Source organism: Macrobrachium nipponense, chromosome 16, assembly GCF_015104395.2.
Source record: "Macrobrachium nipponense isolate FS-2020 chromosome 16, ASM1510439v2, whole genome shotgun sequence".
NCBI lineage: Eukaryota > Metazoa > Arthropoda > Malacostraca > Decapoda > Palaemonidae > Macrobrachium > Macrobrachium nipponense.
The window spans coordinates 145,048-162,586 of NC_087209.1; the positions used below are offsets into that span (position 1 = coordinate 145,048).

General features: G+C 42.9%; 2 protein-coding genes across 2 annotated transcripts in view; one reads left to right on the forward strand and one right to left on the reverse strand.

Moving 5' to 3' along the window:
- Window positions 1-17,539, reverse strand: part of LOC135195491 (TOM1-like protein 2) — a 94,032-nt gene that overhangs the window by 39,995 nt on the left and 36,498 nt on the right. Inside the window, 1 exon segment of the mRNA XM_064221706.1 lies at window positions 1,393-1,559. Within this exon segment, the coding sequence (XP_064077776.1) occupies window positions 1,393-1,559 (167 nt within the window).
- Window positions 9,358-17,539, forward strand: part of LOC135195487 (target of Myb1 membrane trafficking protein-like) — a 37,564-nt gene continuing 29,382 nt past the window's right edge. The window contains exon 1 of the mRNA XM_064221699.1: window positions 9,358-9,400. Coding sequence (XP_064077769.1) covers window positions 9,358-9,400 — 43 coding nt within the window. The remainder of the gene's footprint in view (window positions 9,401-17,539) is intronic.

Here is a 17,539-nt window from a genome sequence, read left to right on the forward strand (position 1 = left end):
AAAAAATAGGTAGTGATGGATGATGAAATCTTGAAGACACATTGGGCACAAAGGCATCATTAATGAAATCAAGGAGGAGAGAGAGAAAAGTTAACAATTTGGTACCAGATAAACACACTACATATTTCTAAGCAAGAGAATGATACAGGGTGCTACCCTCTCAGTAGCTCATGGTAGCTCCCTCCAATCTTATGAAATGCACTGAAACAGGGAAATGCCCAGTTTTAAGAAAGTTGCATAACACATTAATCTCCTGTAACAACATCAGAATAATGGAAGATGCATTACCATAAAGGCTGTACCAATCAAGCACCCTGAACAGGAAGTGTTTTTCTAGATATTAATAGGGCTAAATAAATGGTTGTTTCCCTTAATGGTACTTCAACTATAAGCAGTACAGTACCGCAGATAATAATTTGAAAGGGTCTAAAACCTCTTCCATGTCCTTAACGTAACTTCTTTCTTATGGTATAGGGCAACGATGAGTACTCTCAGGTATAAAGAAGAGGTTTACCATGAAATCAGTACCATAAGAAACACCATCTCCAATCTCCCTCATGACATCCACTAGTAAAAGGATAACATTCTTAACGAGAACAAGAATCCAGGGAGAGGCAGGGTATAAAGGTGGCCATAAAGCAACAGAGTAAACCTGAAGGTGAAAAAACAATCCTGACTACGGCTTCAACTGAAGAGAAGTCATCAAAAAGCTGAATGGTCTTTAAGGGCCAGCAAAGAGAGGGTGATTAGACTTCTCGGGAAAGGTCACACCTTTACAATCCATGAGGGATGACCAAACATAACCAAGCAAACTGTGAGGACCTTGATAAGGACTCTAACCAAAGAAACATAACCCCACAATAGAAAGCAGAGTAAATCAATGGGAAAACTAGCACTGGCTTAGTAAAAGGGCAAATAATGTTAACTGTTCTAGTAAGTCTTTGAAAAAGCTAGTAAAAGAAAAAAAATGTGAGAAAAACAACGTGCAAATGTTGCCTAATGCTGTATGATCAGGTTGTTACATGGGTAGAGAAAAAAGTTGCTGTACACAGACATTAGTCACAACTTCAGGGAGTGAGACCTTGTTACACTGGTACAGAAATCATTGACAAAACTGATGGATCTTGGTATATCCTTTCAGGAACTTAATTACAAACTGCAAAAAACTATGCTGCAAAACTGATCTGACATAATAGTGATTACTTTCTACCCAGAAGTTGACTAAGTGCATATTGCTTCCTTTAAATCTACCTGGACTCACATTACGTTGCACTTGAGCATTTTGAATGCATAGTAGCTACAAGATAATTTCAATTTTGGTAGACAGCACCTGAAATTTAGTAGCAGCTTTTAGGGTGAGAATAAGAGAAAAATACACAAAACATGAATTACCGTTAACGAATACATGACAACGGTATAGTTCTTGGGTTGACTGGTTAGCCGTTTCCTGATTGCTTTAATTGCATCGCGTGGGCCATCTTCAGACTCATTAATGAGGTCACAGATTTCCACATTAAGGCCCCAGTCCTCTGATGCAAGAGTCTCTGAAGTTGCTTGTTCTGAAATAAGAGATTGAAATATTCTAAAAAGGCTGAGAATTAAGATATCTGGCAAGACAACTTCAAATACGTATAGTATTACACTTGCCTCCAGCAATAAGATAGCTTCATTACTATTTGATAAATTCATGAAGAAAATTTACAGATAATACACAAAAATTACAAAAACAAATACAGTATAAATAATTTTTGGGTGATAACATTAAATCAAAGGAAATTCTCTTTCAAAATATATCTTCTGAAAGATGACCCAAAGAAATTAGTACTTTTCCGAAAGGGTCTCAATCACTTCTATGTAATTACCTGCAATCAAAGTAGAATTTTGTATACTCATACATACTTTCAGGATCTTGATAACACCCACAATTCTCTCTGACAACTAGAATCCACATATACAATCAAAATTTCAATGAGTACATTTTCTAAAAACCATAATTGTACATGTACAGTCAACCCTTGGTATTTGTGGTCTTGCAGTTCGCAGACTCTCCTATTCCCGGTATTTTTCACCAAGAAATATTTCCTCATTACTTTAGATATGATATTGTTATGATACAATAAAGTTTGTTCATACTTACCTGGCAGATATATATATAGCTGTATTTTCTGAAGTCCGACAGAATTTAAAAAACTTCCGACACACGCAGTGGGTCGGCCAGGTGGTTAGTACCCATTCCCGCCGCTGGGAGGCGGGTATCAGGAACCATTCCCATTTTCTATTCATAATTTTTATTTCCACTGTCCCCTGAGGGGAGGTGGGTGGGTACTTGATTATATATATCTGCCAGGTAAGTATGAACAAACTTTATTGTATCATAACAATATCATTTTGTTCATGAAACTTACCTGTCAGATATATATATAGCTGAATCCCACCGTTGGAGGTGGGAAGGGACAGAATAGAAGGATTTTGGGAAACAAATGCATGCAGATGATTTACATCTTGGTTCCACCTGTTAGCATAGCCGACTTCGTGATTACTGTCACCCAAGTCTGCTTCTGCTTTACTAGAGTTGCCAGCGAGGTAGAGACCTATAAAGCTGGTGCACTCCAGATGATCTGTCAACGGGGGCGTGACCACAATGTGGGACTAGAACCCATATTGACCCATACCATGAGGGCTAAGAAGTAAAAGTAAATATATATATATAAATATATATCACCACCTGACCAACCTAGCCAAAAAGTTAAGGTGTGTTAACTAAGGCTTAAGAGTTAAGAAGTCGCCGTTGTCGGCGACTCAACAACTAAATTAAGAGCTCTTCCTAACCATTTTCTACAGGATAGGATGAGTGGTACTTCTTGCCCCCAAGATTGTGTCTGCAGACACGTATGGCCCTAGCGAGCAGCAGATCTCATATGCCATCTTCACATCTCGCAGGGAGTGTGAAGTGAACACAGAGTTGCTTCGCTAAAAACATGGCACTCAGGATGTTGCTGAGTGCCATGCTCCGTTGAAATGCTTCCGAGGCCGCGCCCTCACCTCGTGAACATTCAGATAAAAAGATTTCAAATCTTTGTGCAAACACAATGAAGGAGCATTTTTGAAAGAACTCCTTAACACTAAAGCCAGGGTGTTCTTCGATATGGGCAAGTTTTCTGGTCCTTTTTCGGAACACTGCAGATTGCCCGAATGACTTCGACTTTCTTGAGTTTTATGTAGATAAAACTTGAGAGACCTGACAGGGCACAGGACTCTCTCTGGATCCTGCCCACTAACTTGTGCCAACCTTGCTTCCAAGCTCCTGGCCCAAGGACAAAACGGGTTTCCATTCTTAGGCCACAACGAAAGGCTTAGAGAGCACACCGCCTTGTGTTCTCTAAGCCAAACTTGTGACGATGGCTTAAAATCTCACTAACCCTCTTTGTCGTATCTAGGGTGGTTAGAAGAAGCCTTCCTGATCACATGCAAGAAGTTAACAGGTAGGAGAGGTTCGAATGCTTTGGACATCAAGAACTTACAGACTACGTCTAAGTTCCATATTGAAAGCTTCGATCTTTGGAACCAAATTTGCTGGACATGCCCATCAGTCCGTCTGTACTAAAGTCAGGTGACCGACCCAGTTGACCAGTCAGACGAATCAAGGACAGCAAGGCTGTACCCTGAAGACCATAAGGCACTATTCTTCGCTGAAGGATGAGTGGTCTGGACCCTGCCTGGGCGATTCAATCTAAGCAAACCTTGGGGGGTGTATCAACGCAACCCAACGTCGTCAGCGAATCAACTCCTGACTCGAGCTTCTGGTGCCAGGAGAAAGGAGCAAGGAGCAAAAAGGCGATTCAGTCCCGAAGGAAGAATGCCTGACAGTCCAACCTGGTCTCATGTTTACCACGATCATCGGGGGTGTATAAACGCAACCGACTTCGTCAACAAGAAACTCAGGGCTACTACTATGTCGCCTGATCTCGCACGAGTGTCTGACTCCGAGAAAACAGGTGAGACAAAAAGTAGATGGTGAGCGAGTTACGAGATTCCACAGAACTCAAAGATCGTGAAGGGCCTTGTTGTTTGACAGACGCAAATCTCTGAGCCCAAAAGCCGTCAACAACATATTTGCGTATTCTTTAATAGTTGTGACTGCCAGCTTATCCCATTCTTCAGACGGAAATGGAAGAAACGGTAATCTTATTCCTGTCAACATCTCGATAGTCTGAACGTTGTCAGACTCAGAGCGGAGAGGTTATAGGTACCTTTCGAGTTAGAGTAGACCGACTCTCTCGGAAAAGGTCCTTGGAAAGTGAACTAGGAAGGATGTGGCCTCTGTGAATCCAGGATCCTGAGGCCAACATGGGGCGATCAGCGTGTCATTGTCGCTCCCTGTGACGTCATAAATCCTCATTACATTTCCTAAGCGATTGAAAAAGGGGGAAAGAGACTAAACATCCATCCCCGTTCAATATCATAGGATGGCGTTTAATGGTACCGATCCCGGATCGAGAAAAAGGGAGCAGAGAAGAAGAAGCCTCTTCGTCCTCAACATATCGAAGAGAAGAATGAAGAAAGGGCGTCCCTAAATCTCCACAACTCTCAACATACTTCTAAAGAAAGATTCCACTCGGAAGTCAAAAGTTGCTGCCGTCGATCGAGACGATTCGTACGGACTTTTGCAATCCTGTAACGAACCTCTAGAGGATCGTTACATTCTACGCCTGTTGTTATAATAGGCTCTTTCTCTCGTAAACTCGAGCAGGGACCGAGAGAAGATACTTCTTAAGATATGAGAGAGCTGTGGAATATCAGAGTTGATGTGGACCACTGGTTCCAAAAACTCGTTTCGAGGACTGGAGGGACGACCGAATTGCATTTACTTCTTTCAGATTAAGATCCAGGACATCTGAAACACTATCCAGATGTCCGGCACCTTCTTTCTATCATGACGCACTGAGAGATGTTCAGAATAATTCCTAGATCTTGAATAATATTTCAGTTTCCCGGTAGGAAAAAACTGTGGTCTGAATTGCAGTCTATTCGGGGAAACAAACTTCTTCAGGAAGGAAATGGTCCCCAGCAAGCTCATCCATTCCCTCCCCGAGTATGCTTACTTCCCTATAAGGCTGCGCTTTGCCTAAGCAGGAGAGCATAAAAACGTGCAATGTTGCGGTAGACTCGTAGTTCTATACCGTGCGGTAACGAGCACCGAAAGGATTGAGATAACTCTGTTGAACATAGTAAGGCAAACGAATGCAACGTTTATTCATTCACGTAAGAAATCCCCTCAATCTAGGCTAAAGTCCGTGTTATTGGACAGAGATACAGTTAGTCAGTCAAATCCCGCCAGAGACGTAACCGCCAGCACAGAGAATACGGTTAGTCAGTCAATCCCACAGGAGAGAGAGACGTAACCTACAGAGCATGACAGCGCACGATCTGTTACTGGCTCGGTTGGTACTTGGAGTTGGACAGTCAGACACAGCAGCAGCCAGCAGCTTACGAACGTAGTCTCTTAACTTTATGTCTGGTTGCCAGCTACCCTATTCTACGAAGAAATAGGTCCGTTATTTTTTTAGCAAAAAGAGACTCTCAAGTCTGGTATATTTAAGCGAAACAGAAAACGCTAAATATAGATGCGTTTGTGTCGTCAGAACACCTTATACAACGGTAAAAGATAAATCGGAAACTCCTGGAAGCTGCATGGAGTAACTATTAATGTCCTTAAAATAATAGACAATAGACCTCTCGGTTGCCATCCGAAGAGGTAACTACAGCAAGCGTGTATGACTTGAACCAACCAGTAGTAAAATAACGCAAGGCAAAATATTTTATTATATCACAATAAAGTTTGTTCATACTTACCTGGCAGACATATATATAGCTGAATTCGGAAATACAGCTACATACATATCTGGCAGGCAAGTTTCATGAACAAAACTTAGAGAATCGAAGCAGACAGCTCAAGCTTCTTATGTTATTGGACCTAAGCGTTCATTGACGTAGTCTACAAGTCTATTTCTTGTACGAGTCTGCGAATGACGAATGAGAGCTCTTCCGAATCTTGTCAATAAGAGCTTATTCGCTTACGTAATATCAAGTTAAAGAGATGTTTGTCAATGAGAACTAACCCATTTACGGGACAAAGAGATATTTTGTCAATGAGGGGATACCCACTTACTTGACAAAACGATAGAATATTGTCAATGGGGGAAAGTCACTGAATTGACAAAACGTAATCCAGGAAGTCGAGCATTTTATTTTTCCGATTCCCGTCTCAAACGAGAAAGGGGCAAGAATCCTGTTAAGAGACAGGGCTTACAGCAGGTAGAACGACGATGTTCAATTCGGCAGCGTAGTCCCGACTAGAAACTAACAAAATCTATCATCTGAAAAACCCTTTCAGATGGGCTAAAAAGCTTGCAAAATATCCTGGGAAGAGGAAGAAAACTCTCCAACCAGCTTCCTCTCCCGTATCACAACTAATGCCTGCTAAAGCTTAAAATTTATTGGCAGTATGGCAAAGGTGGCAAAGGAAGTCCTGTCTTGCGCTTTCCTGAAGAGCGTCCTTTTGATGAATGCCTTTGCAAGAATCTACTGAACGTCGCCGAGACGTCGAGCCTTTACATAACCCGTAACTGCCTTATCGCAAAGTCTTGACTGCGGTAGAGAAAACGAGATCTTCCCTTGAGCTTTCCTTAACTCCATCCACCTTTGCGAAAAGCAATATAATATTGACAGAGACCTCTTGAATTCACGAAACCCGAGGTCTTGCTGGGTTTCGAAGACGAAGTTGTCTGTTCACTTTAAGCTTCCTCCGAAGCACTGCTTACTTCACATTCTTGAGGCTCAAATCTTAAACAAGAGCTTGAAGTCTGAAGAGTTCAACAGAAACGTTCAGCCAGGAGACAAACCTGGTGTGCGCTGGCGCGCGCTCGGCGTCCATTTGCGAGGACGCTCGGCGTCCTGGCGCGCGCGGCCGTCCACTGGCGAGGACGCTCGGCGTCCACTGGCGCGCGCCTGGCGTCCATCCGAGCGTCCCGTTCAAGCCGAGCGTCAAAAGAAGCGTGCAGAAAAGCGTCACGCTCCTGACAGACGTCAAAACAAGCGAGAGAAACTGCCTTCTTTTTCATATTTCTCGGTGGAAAGACTACACGTGAATCAGGCGACGTTCGCCTTCTTACTTCTCACTGAAACGCATAACGAGAGAGTGAGGGGACGTGAAGCGTCCTCTTCTATAAGCTTCTATTTAAGAGGGCGCGAGTCCTTCGAGATTCGTGCACGTGCACGATCTTCCGCAGCCTGGGAAACGTCAACAGGTCCTACCGAAGGGACGCCAGATCGATGTGGGTTCCCCGTAACCCTCCTTCGGCTTTCGACATGCCCTCTCCCTAGTCCTGGGAGTCCGACAGAGGTCCAGGCCTAGAGGCGTTATGGGGCGGATCTGACGTTCCCTCCTGACGAGAGAGAGGACGTGAAGCGTCCTCTTCTCTAAAGCTTCTTAGAGGGCGCGAGTCCTTCCGAGAGCTCCAACCCTTGCGCGGGGAGGACGCCTCGGAGGACGAGAAGCAATCCTTCAGGATTCGTGCACGTGCACGAACTTTGGCAGTCTGGGGATTTTCATCAGAAACTGCCGAAGGCACGCCAGATCGGTGGGGGTTCCTCGTAACCCTCCTTCGGCTTTTCGACATGCCCTCTCCCTGTGGTCCTGGGAGTCCGACAGAGGTCTAGACCTAGAGGCGGTTTATAAAGGCCGATCTGACGCACCCTCCACTACACAATGGGCACTATCACTGCACTTAGGCCACGCTTCAACTATTGCTCTCTAAAGCAAGCACTTTCGATTCTAAGTTACGAATCGAAAGAGTATAAGAGAAAAGGGCAATAACCTCTACAGACACTGTTTTAGGGCCCGAAGGCAACATTACAGGGTTAGGAGTAACAATAACAGAAGTAGCACTCTTTCACAACAATGAAGGAGAGCGATCACCTCTCGCAGACATATTCATAACCCGTAGGCCATACTATAGGGTTAGGCCAAAATAAAGTCTACAGGAAGGTTAGCAGGTTCACTACCCTGACCTTTTGTTTACTGATTAATTGGCGTACATACGAATCATACTTTTTCCTTACGAATTAGACATGTTTACTGATTAATTGCGTACATACGAATCATTACTTTTTTCTACGGAATTAGACATGGTTTACTGAGTTTAATGCGTACATACGAATCATACGTCTTCCTTACGGAATAGACAAAGTCTCACACTCCTTACATGACAAATCTCAACAAAGAAGCAAGACCCAAACCCCTCGTGCATACCAAGTGCGGATCTACCAAAGCTTTCGGTAGCCACACCCTATCTTTGCAGACAACACCTCTGAAACTAGCCTAACTAGATTCAGATATCTTATGCAAAAATGAATCAAATTCAAATCAATTTAAGATAGCGTAGGGCCTAGACCACAAATCCAACGGTAAATAAAATTCAAAAAGACAATTAGGATACTTTAGCGGCAATGAAGTTTCCAAAATCCTAAGACTGAGGTACTGAAAAAAACAGTGTTTTCTTTTCAGCACCGGCGACAGAAAATATTATGAATAGAAAATGGGGAATGGTTCCTGATAACCCGCCACCTCCCAGCGGCGAGGGAATTGGGTAACGTAACCACCTGGCCGACCAACGTGCGTGGTGGTCGGAAGTTTTTTAAATTCTGTCGGACATTCAGAAAATACAGCTATATATACGTAATCTGACAGGGTAAGGTTTTCATGAACAAATTTCTATTGGTTTTTATGACAACAAATGCAACTTTTTGTGATAAATCTACTGATTAAAATGACTCAGGTATGATAATTTTTTTAGAGGGGTTTTTGGGTGCGCAAACAAATCAAATCAAAATAAAAATGATGGTAGATTTTTAAAGCGATCTTAGAGAGTTTTAAATAAAGTATTGAGGATTTTGGAATTGCCAGCCATTCTTGGGGGGTTGGGGTTGCGGTTACACATCCCCACCCCCCAAATTGGCCAGGGAACTGAATGTTTAACTTCCAAATAAATTCCAAGAAAAAAAAAAATGTTCACTCAATTATTTGACACCTATCTTGGTTGGTTTTTGGGCTTACTCGCATTTGAGTGTTAGAGAGCAATACTTAGTTTTTGTCACTGCTGTAAATTTCTATTTTTTTTTTATTTTGAAATGCGTGGGTTTTGCTGTCATTATAAGCCATTTATTTAAAATTTAAGTTTTCAACTTATTTGGAGCAAAACAAAAAAAAAAAGAAGAAAAAAAAAAAAAAGAATGATGCACTTGAAATTATTTAAGAACAGTGTCTTTTACTGTTCATAATGGAAAAGCAAAGGCATAATGGAGAAACCATTCATTAACATTTGTGATCTGGCAGAACAACGTAAGTGTTCTACAGAGCTTCTGTAAGAATATTTTACATAATTCCATTAAAAGTTATGACAATGGAAATAAACAATAAACAAACTGCAAGATACTCATTTAACTTTAAATGATATGAAAAGAATGGGCAAATGAAAATGGATCACAAAAAATTCTAAGACATACAAAAGATTTTCAAGGTGCAAGTATCGTATGAATACCTGAATGCAAGATCCCCAAGAACATGTATGACAATCAAATTCTTTTGTTAGGTTAGGCTACTATGGTGCCTTCTTGATTTTGGACTAAACAGTCCCATGATAGGTTAGGCTATGCCACTGCCTTAAAACTTCTATATGACTTTATCAAATACCTTCATGTGCTGACTTATCACACCTGTTATTATATATCTAAAAGGCTGAAGATTTCTCATTCCTTAAACTTTATACATTTCCTCTAGACCTTAAAACTCCAATCTCACATAGTTCCTTCAGCACTGGCAAGCATGCTTAAGTATAACTTTAAACCTCTTCACAACATTTCATTTTCAAACATCTAACTCACCTGGTAGTTTATTATATAGCTTAGCTTACGTCCTGACGTCACGGCAGAATTTCAAAACTCGCGGGCAATCGCCGATTGGGTAGTCAGGTGCACCACCTGTGCGCCCTCTACCAGGTACGTAGCACCATACCAACTATTCCTCAGATCTTCCCTGCCGCCGCTACGGTGACATCGTTGGAACTTCGCTCGTTATAGCCGTGTCTTTTGCAGTATTATTTGGTGAAGTACACTTTGGCTTTGGCTTTTCGCTTGATTGGATTTGAGTTTCGTTTCGATATTGTTGGTTTTGACCTTTGCTTGTTTTTGATCTCTCTTTTTGATTTCTCATCATGTCTGATTCTGCTTCAAGTTTGAGAATGTGTGTGAAAGGTTGCAAGACTAGACTTGCTAAATCCTCTTTAGATCCTCATTCTATTTTGTAGTAAATGCAGAGGAAAAGTTTGTGAGATAGGTGATAGATGTGATGAATGTGTGGGCTTGCCTGAGACTGAATGGATTGAATATTACCGCTATGTGCGTAAATTAGAGAAGGATAGGATAAGGAGAGCGAAGAAGACCTTGTCTCGCTCCTCATAGACAGTCAAGGAATAGATAGTTCTCTATCCCTCGATAATCCTATTGATCCTCCTCCTGTTGTATCATTACCAAATCCAGTTTCAGAAACAGGTAAAAAGATCCATCATTACAGGACATGATGACGGCCATTCAAGCCCTTGGTCAACGGGTAGAATCCCTGGCACAAGACAGGGATAAATTATGGTCTAATATGAGAGATATTAAAGTGAATAGTGAAATTAGTGCAAGTGCAGTGGAGGGTGCGCCGCTCGGACTTGTCGTGCTCCTAGTCCTAGACCTCTTCCAAGCTCACCAACCCCTGTGAGAAGGAAGTCGACCGACGAAGGGAGGCGAGAGGTTTTAGCATCCCGAGCGGTCGTCCCCTCGAGCGTACCTGTAGACGATCCCCAGGACGCTCACCCTCGCTATTAGGAAGGCGAGGTTAAAGTGTTTTCTTCGTCTTCTGACGACGCAGTACCCAGACGGGGCTGGCGTCAGACTTCTAAATCCAGACCCATTAAAAGGAAATCCCGGAGGACGCCGAGCGTCTTGATACTGACGCCAGGACGATATACGTTCAAGAGCGTCCAGGATGTAGTCATTGGAGCAGCCCGAGCGCTTCCCTTCAGGTTCCGATATTTGCTCTCCTACCAAATTAAGACGTAAGACGTCGCACAGGCGACCATCGTCTTTGGTAGGAGGCAAGGGGAAATATTGGAAAGGGGGAAACCTTCGGTGCAAAACTGCAACTCCGGATCGTTTCTCTTTCGATTCCGATGCTTTGCTCTCCTGCCAAATCAAGACGCATGATGTCGCAACAAGCGGCCGTCGTCTTTGGCAGGAAGTAAGGAAGGATCGGACGAAGGGAGACTTTCGGTGCGTGCTACAACTCCTGTTCGCATTCCATTTCGTCTCCGATGTTTGCTCTCCTACCAATATAAGACGTAAGATACCGCACAGGCGGCCGTCGTCTTTGGTAGGAGTAAAGGAAGCATCGGACGATTGGATGCCTTCAGTGCATGCTCCTGCTCCTCCTTCGGATTGGCGTTCTTCCAGGCCTTTCATCTCAAGACGAACAGAATGAAGAGAGAGAGATTGACTTTGCAACTTTCTCTAGTCTGTTCCCAGCAGCAAGAAAGCTCCACAGTTTTCCGTACTGCAAGATTTTAAGCAGAAAAACCAAACCTCTCCTCTCTTATGCAGTCATATCAACCTGCTACTCTTACTGTTAAACGCCAGGACGAAAAACGTTTAAAGCACGACGACAGGACGAAAAACGTCTTGAAACAAGACTCCAGGATGAAAACATCTTGAAGCAAGACAGCAGGACGTTGATAATGCGTCTTGAAGCAAGACGCCAGGACGAAAAGAAGTCTTGAAGGAAGACACCAGGACGAAAAACGTCTTGAAGCAAGACGCCAGGACGTAAAAACGTCTTGAAGCAAGACGCAAGACGAAAAAACGTCTTGAAGCAAGACGCCAGGACGCAAAAACGTCTTGAAGCAAGAACGCCAGGCCAACCGAAAATCGTCATAGAGACAGGATGCCGAGACTCCAGGCATCAAGAAACTGACGGACCGCAGGATGCACAAACGCAACTGACATCGCTACATCAGTTGTGTCTCAATCAGAAGAAAGGAATGAAGATCCCCCATTCCCCCATTCTCCTTTTGATCAGATGCAAGTCGTTTCCGAGGAAGAATATCAAACAGATCTACAACCTTCAGCAGATCTTAAAAAAAAGGCTTATGAAAGTTTTTGCGAACTTTTTCCAGAAAGTTTTGTGCCAGCTGCCCATCGTTCTCCACCTTCAGAGTTCACTTTAGGGAAGGCTTCTAAAGAATCCGACTTTACGAAGATGGTATTATCGCGCTCTTCGAAAGAGCCTTGAAATTAATGAAGGAATGGATGGACTCTAAGAAAGACCAGGGAAAAACACTTTCTCATTTCCTCCGGCCAGATTAGCTTCCTGATCCAGCATCTGGTACGACACTTGGAGAAGTCCTAGGTTTTGGGAGTTCCAGCCTTCTTCCCATGGGGACTTCTCTAGTCTTGTTGGGACTCTTCTCGTCGGTGGGACGGCCATGGGGAAGACGAAAGTGTTTTGGTCTTCCTCTGAAAATGGACCACCTCCTCAAGGATTTTTAGAGCCTTCGAAGTTCTTTGAACTTCCTAGACTGGACTCTGGTTCGTTGGGAAAGAAAATTGAAAACTTGAAGTCTACCAAAACGGAAGAACTCCGCCTTCACCTTATGTCATGCATGACAAAGCGCTTCGAGACGGGTCGAACGAGCCTAGCAGCCCTTTTCTCAGCTGGAATCTTGAAGAAAAGGCCCCAATTTTGTGTTCTTTTCTTTCGAGTGGAGTAACTGCTCACTCAGAGAGCGGAACTGCTTTTCGCTCCCCTTTTCGACTCATCTTTTTCCGCATAGTTTGGTAAAAGAAGTATCCTCAGCTCTGACTCAAAAAGCGACACAAGATCTGATGAACTAAAGCAGCAAGGAGAGTTGTTCCGTTCAAGTTTTTGCAGGACAGAAACTTAAAGAAACCACTCCTCTACCACGTAGTTCTCGGCCCTTTCGAGGTAGATCCCTCAGGAGAGGGAATGCAAGACCTATTACAAAAACTCCAAGAAAGGAGGCTTCAGAGGAGGAAGTAATAAAGTCTGACAAAGTTCGTCTTCAGACAGTGGTAGGAGCCAGACTCAAAAATTTCTGGCAAAACCATGGAGAAAAAAGGGAGCAGATCCTTGGTCTATTCAGCTTCTCAAAGAAGGATACAAGATCCCTTTCTGGAAAAAACCCCCCTTAGCAGAAAAACCAGATTTTGACGTGAGTTCCCTGAATTTTTTCGTGAAGAAAACAAATTCACTATGGAGACAACGAAATCAGTTCTTGCTGCAGTCAGACGAGACGACTGGAATGTTTTCGTTGGATCTCCAGGATGCTTATTTTCACGTCCCGATCCACCCAAACTCCAGAAAGTACCTAAAGATTTGTTTACAAGACAGAAAACATTTCAATTCCGAGCTCTTTGTTTCGGTCCTAAATCTAAAATACCGCACCTCAAATTTTCACAAAACTTATGAGCAACGTAGCAGCAATGCTACACAAGAAACGCATCAGAGCCTCATTGTATCTGGACGATTGGCTCCTCAGCAGCCCCATTCCTACGCCAACTGTCTGGAGAATCTTCAGAAACAATTTCGATTATTCATCAGAAGACCTAGGCTTCTGATAAACCACCAGAACATCAATCTGAAATTTCCCATCCCACCCAGGAAATCTTGTACTTGGGGATGATGGATTCAGAGTCAGGTTTTTTCGGGCTTTTCCTTTTCCGTCCACATTGAGAACGTAACAAGCTTTTAGAGAAAATAAGAAACTTCCTAAAGAAACAGAAGTGCTCTGCGAGGGAATGGATGAGTCTGCTGGGGACCTTTTCCTCGCTAGAACAGTTTGTCTCCTTGGAAGACTGAACCTACGCCCTCTGCAGTTTCATCTAAATCAGCATTGGGACAAGAAGAAGACACTAGAGTCAATGTGTATTTCCTGTTTCGAACGACTGAAATCACTATCTACAGTGGTGGAACGATCCCGTCAAGCTCCAGGAAGGCCTCTCCCTAGAGCAGAGGAACCCAGACCTAGTGTTGTTTTCCGACGCCTTCCTCGGACTCGTGGCTGGGGAGCAAACACTGGGGAAGTTAGAAGTCTCGGGCTTCTGGAACAAGGAGCAAGTAAAGTTCCACATCAATCTGAAAGAATTGACTGCAGTTTTCCTAGCTCTCAAGGAATTAGAGAGCGTAGTCCGGAACAAAGTGGTACAGGTCAACTCCGACGAACACAACGGCGTTGGCCTACATCAGCAAACAGGCGGGACTCACTCAGTCCTTCTCTATACAGAGCAGCAAGAGAACTGCTCCTCTGGACAAAAAGGAAAAACGTGATTCTGGTAACACGCTTCATTCAGGGAGAAAAGAATGTGAGAGCAGACCATCCTGAGCAGAAAACATCAAGTCTTGACAACAGAATGGACTCTCCATCAGGAAGTTTGCAAGAGTCTATGGCGAATCTCGGGGGCGCCCTTGCATAGATCTCTTTGCAACACGCGCAGACAAGACGGATGGAGACTTACTGTCTCCAGTCCCAGACCCCGAAGCAATCCACATAGATGCGTTCCTTCTGAATTGGACACATCTAGACGTGTAACGCCTTTCCCCCCCCCATTCAAAGTGGTACACAGAGTGTTTTTACAAAAGTTTGTGGCTCACGAAGGAACCAGGATGACTCTAGTGGCAACCCTTCTGGCCGACAAGAGAATGGTTCATTCACAGAGGTACTGGAATGGATGGTGGACACCCCAAGAAGCCTTCCGTTAAGAGTAGATCTACTCAAACAGCCCCACTTGGAAAGGTATCACCCAAAAACCTCCAAGCTCTTCAGCTAACTGCCTTCAGACTATCGAAAAACTCACAAGAGCTAGAGGATTTTCGAGGGAGCAGCGAGTGCAATTGCAAGAGCAAGGAGGTCTTCAACCATTAAGGTATATTCCATCGAAGTGGGAGACTTTTAGAGGATGGTGCAGGACAACTCTATTTCCTCTTCCAGTACCTCTGTGACTCAGATAGCAGATTTTTCTGCTATACCTCAAGAAGAGACGTTAACTTTTCTGCTTCTACTATCAAGGGTTATAGGAGCATGCTAGCAGCTGTCTTCAGGCATAGAAACCTTAAATCTATCTGATAATAAGGATCTACAAGATCTTCTTAGATCCTTCGAGACAACTAAGGAAAGAATACAATCCTCAACATCTTGGAATTTGGATGTAGTCCTCAAGTTTTCTCATGAGTTGACAGGTTTCGAACCCTTTACAGGAAACATCCCTTAAGGACCTCACCATGAAACCTCTCTTCCTGATTATTGCCTAGCAACAGCAAAGAGGGTCAGCGAAATCCATGCCTTCAGCAAAACTGTAGGTTTTCAGAACAGGGCAAAGCCATCTGCTTCGCTACAGTTGGGATTCCTAGCCAAAAACGAACGCCCCTCTCAACCTGGCCCAAGTCATTCGAAAATTCCGAACCTCTCGGATCTCACGGGTGAGGAAGTAGAGAGAGTTCTTTGTCCGGTAAGGTCTCTGAGGCTTACTTGGATGAGAACGAGACAATACGTGGCACTTCAGAAGGGCTTTGGTGTTCGGTCAAGAAACCAAACCCTCTCTGCAAATGTCGAAGAATGCGCTATCCTTTTTTATAAGGCAATTAATTAGGGAAGCGCATTCAGCATGTACTGAAGCAGATATGAAGCTGCTTAAAGTTAAGACTCACGAGGTTAGAGCTGTAGCAACCTCGGTAGCATTTAAACAAAATAGATCTCTTCAGAATAATCCTGGACGCAAACATTCTGGAGAGCCAAGTCAGTTTTTTTTGCGTCGCACCTATCTTACGCAAGTGCAAACTTTGTATGAAGACTGCTACACACTGGGTCCGTTTGTAGCAGCTTCTTTCAGTAGTGGGAAAGGGTCTACCCTTAAAACCCATAATCCAATACTCTTTTTCCCTTCTCTTTGGAACTATTGAAAAGTTATGGTTGTTTGTGGAGACTGGATGCAGTCTTCCACAATCATTGATCTTTAGTCAGGGTGATCAACTTGTTCCTTAGTAGTGCCCGGAACAAGAGTATTGTAGGGAGTCTAGTCACATAGAGGTTTGACCGTTTACAGTCTCCAAGAGGTCTTCAGCCCCCTGGTGGATCGCTGGACCTCATAAGGGAAAGCAGACACAATGAGACAGGATATCATTAAAGTCAGCTTCCTAACAGGTACGAACCCGTAAGTTTGTTTTTATTAACACTTATGTCGATTCCAACGATGATAGCTGTTCTGACCCTCCACCAAAGGTGTTTAATCAGCTATATATATAACTACCAGGTGAGTTAGATGTTTGAAAATGTTTATTTTCATGATAAAACAAAATGAAATTTTTGAACATACTCACCTGGTAGTTCCCTATATAATATTAAATTCCCACCCTCCTCCCCTCTAGAAACTATAGGGCATGGAAGATCTGAGGAATAGTTGGTATGGTGCTACGTACCTGGTAGAGGGCGCACAGGTGGTGCACCTGACTACCCAATCGGCGATTTTGCCGCGAGTTTTTTGAAATTCCTGCCGTGACGTTCATGGGACGTAAGCTTATATATATAACTACAGGTGAGTATGTTCAAAAATTTATTTTTATCATGAAAATAACATTGTTTCTAATCCCAGGTTTACAACATATAAAAACTTGATGTCAATTACACGTAACTACACATATACACACAATATGGTCCCATTTTTCATGAGTTTTTTCAAAGGCTATTTCGTTCCCCCATAATTCAGCATGGCTGTCTACAATTCCTTGGCAAAAAAAAAAAAAAAAAAAAACAAAAAAAAAAAAAAAAAAAAAAAAAAAATCACTTAAAATGCCTAAACACAGTGTGCGCTGTTAATTTTTCACAATGAATGGAAGAAAAATTATTTATTTCAACTGAAATTAAATCTGGTCCTTGGAACTTCAGGCTGGTTATTTCTATATACATATGTGCTGGCTTTGCCGATGGATACTGTATCCAAGTGCTTCCGCAACTAGGCTTATAAATATATTTTGCTTGATACCCCATAATAGTTTTAGATAATGAAAAAAGTTAGGCTAATTACTTGGTACAGTACTGTTATATTCTTAAAATGTATATATACAATAAATCTATAATTACTTCTCGCTCTTCACACAGTCCTATGCTGCAGAAATCTAAGCAGCAATACTTGTAAAATACTTTTAAATATAATGTACTCCCATGTTAATGTGGGGTAGTTTTTGCTGCTGGCATATTCTAGAATGCCCGAAGCGCTTTTCAAGTAAGACCGATTATTCTTTGACTTCCTAAGTGACACTATTTTATCAGTTCTCTATCCAAGTGACGCAGGATCTTACTATCTGGACAATCTATGACCGAAAACCTTGTAAATGTTTAGGCTATATAAGCCAGGCCTAGGTATATTAACC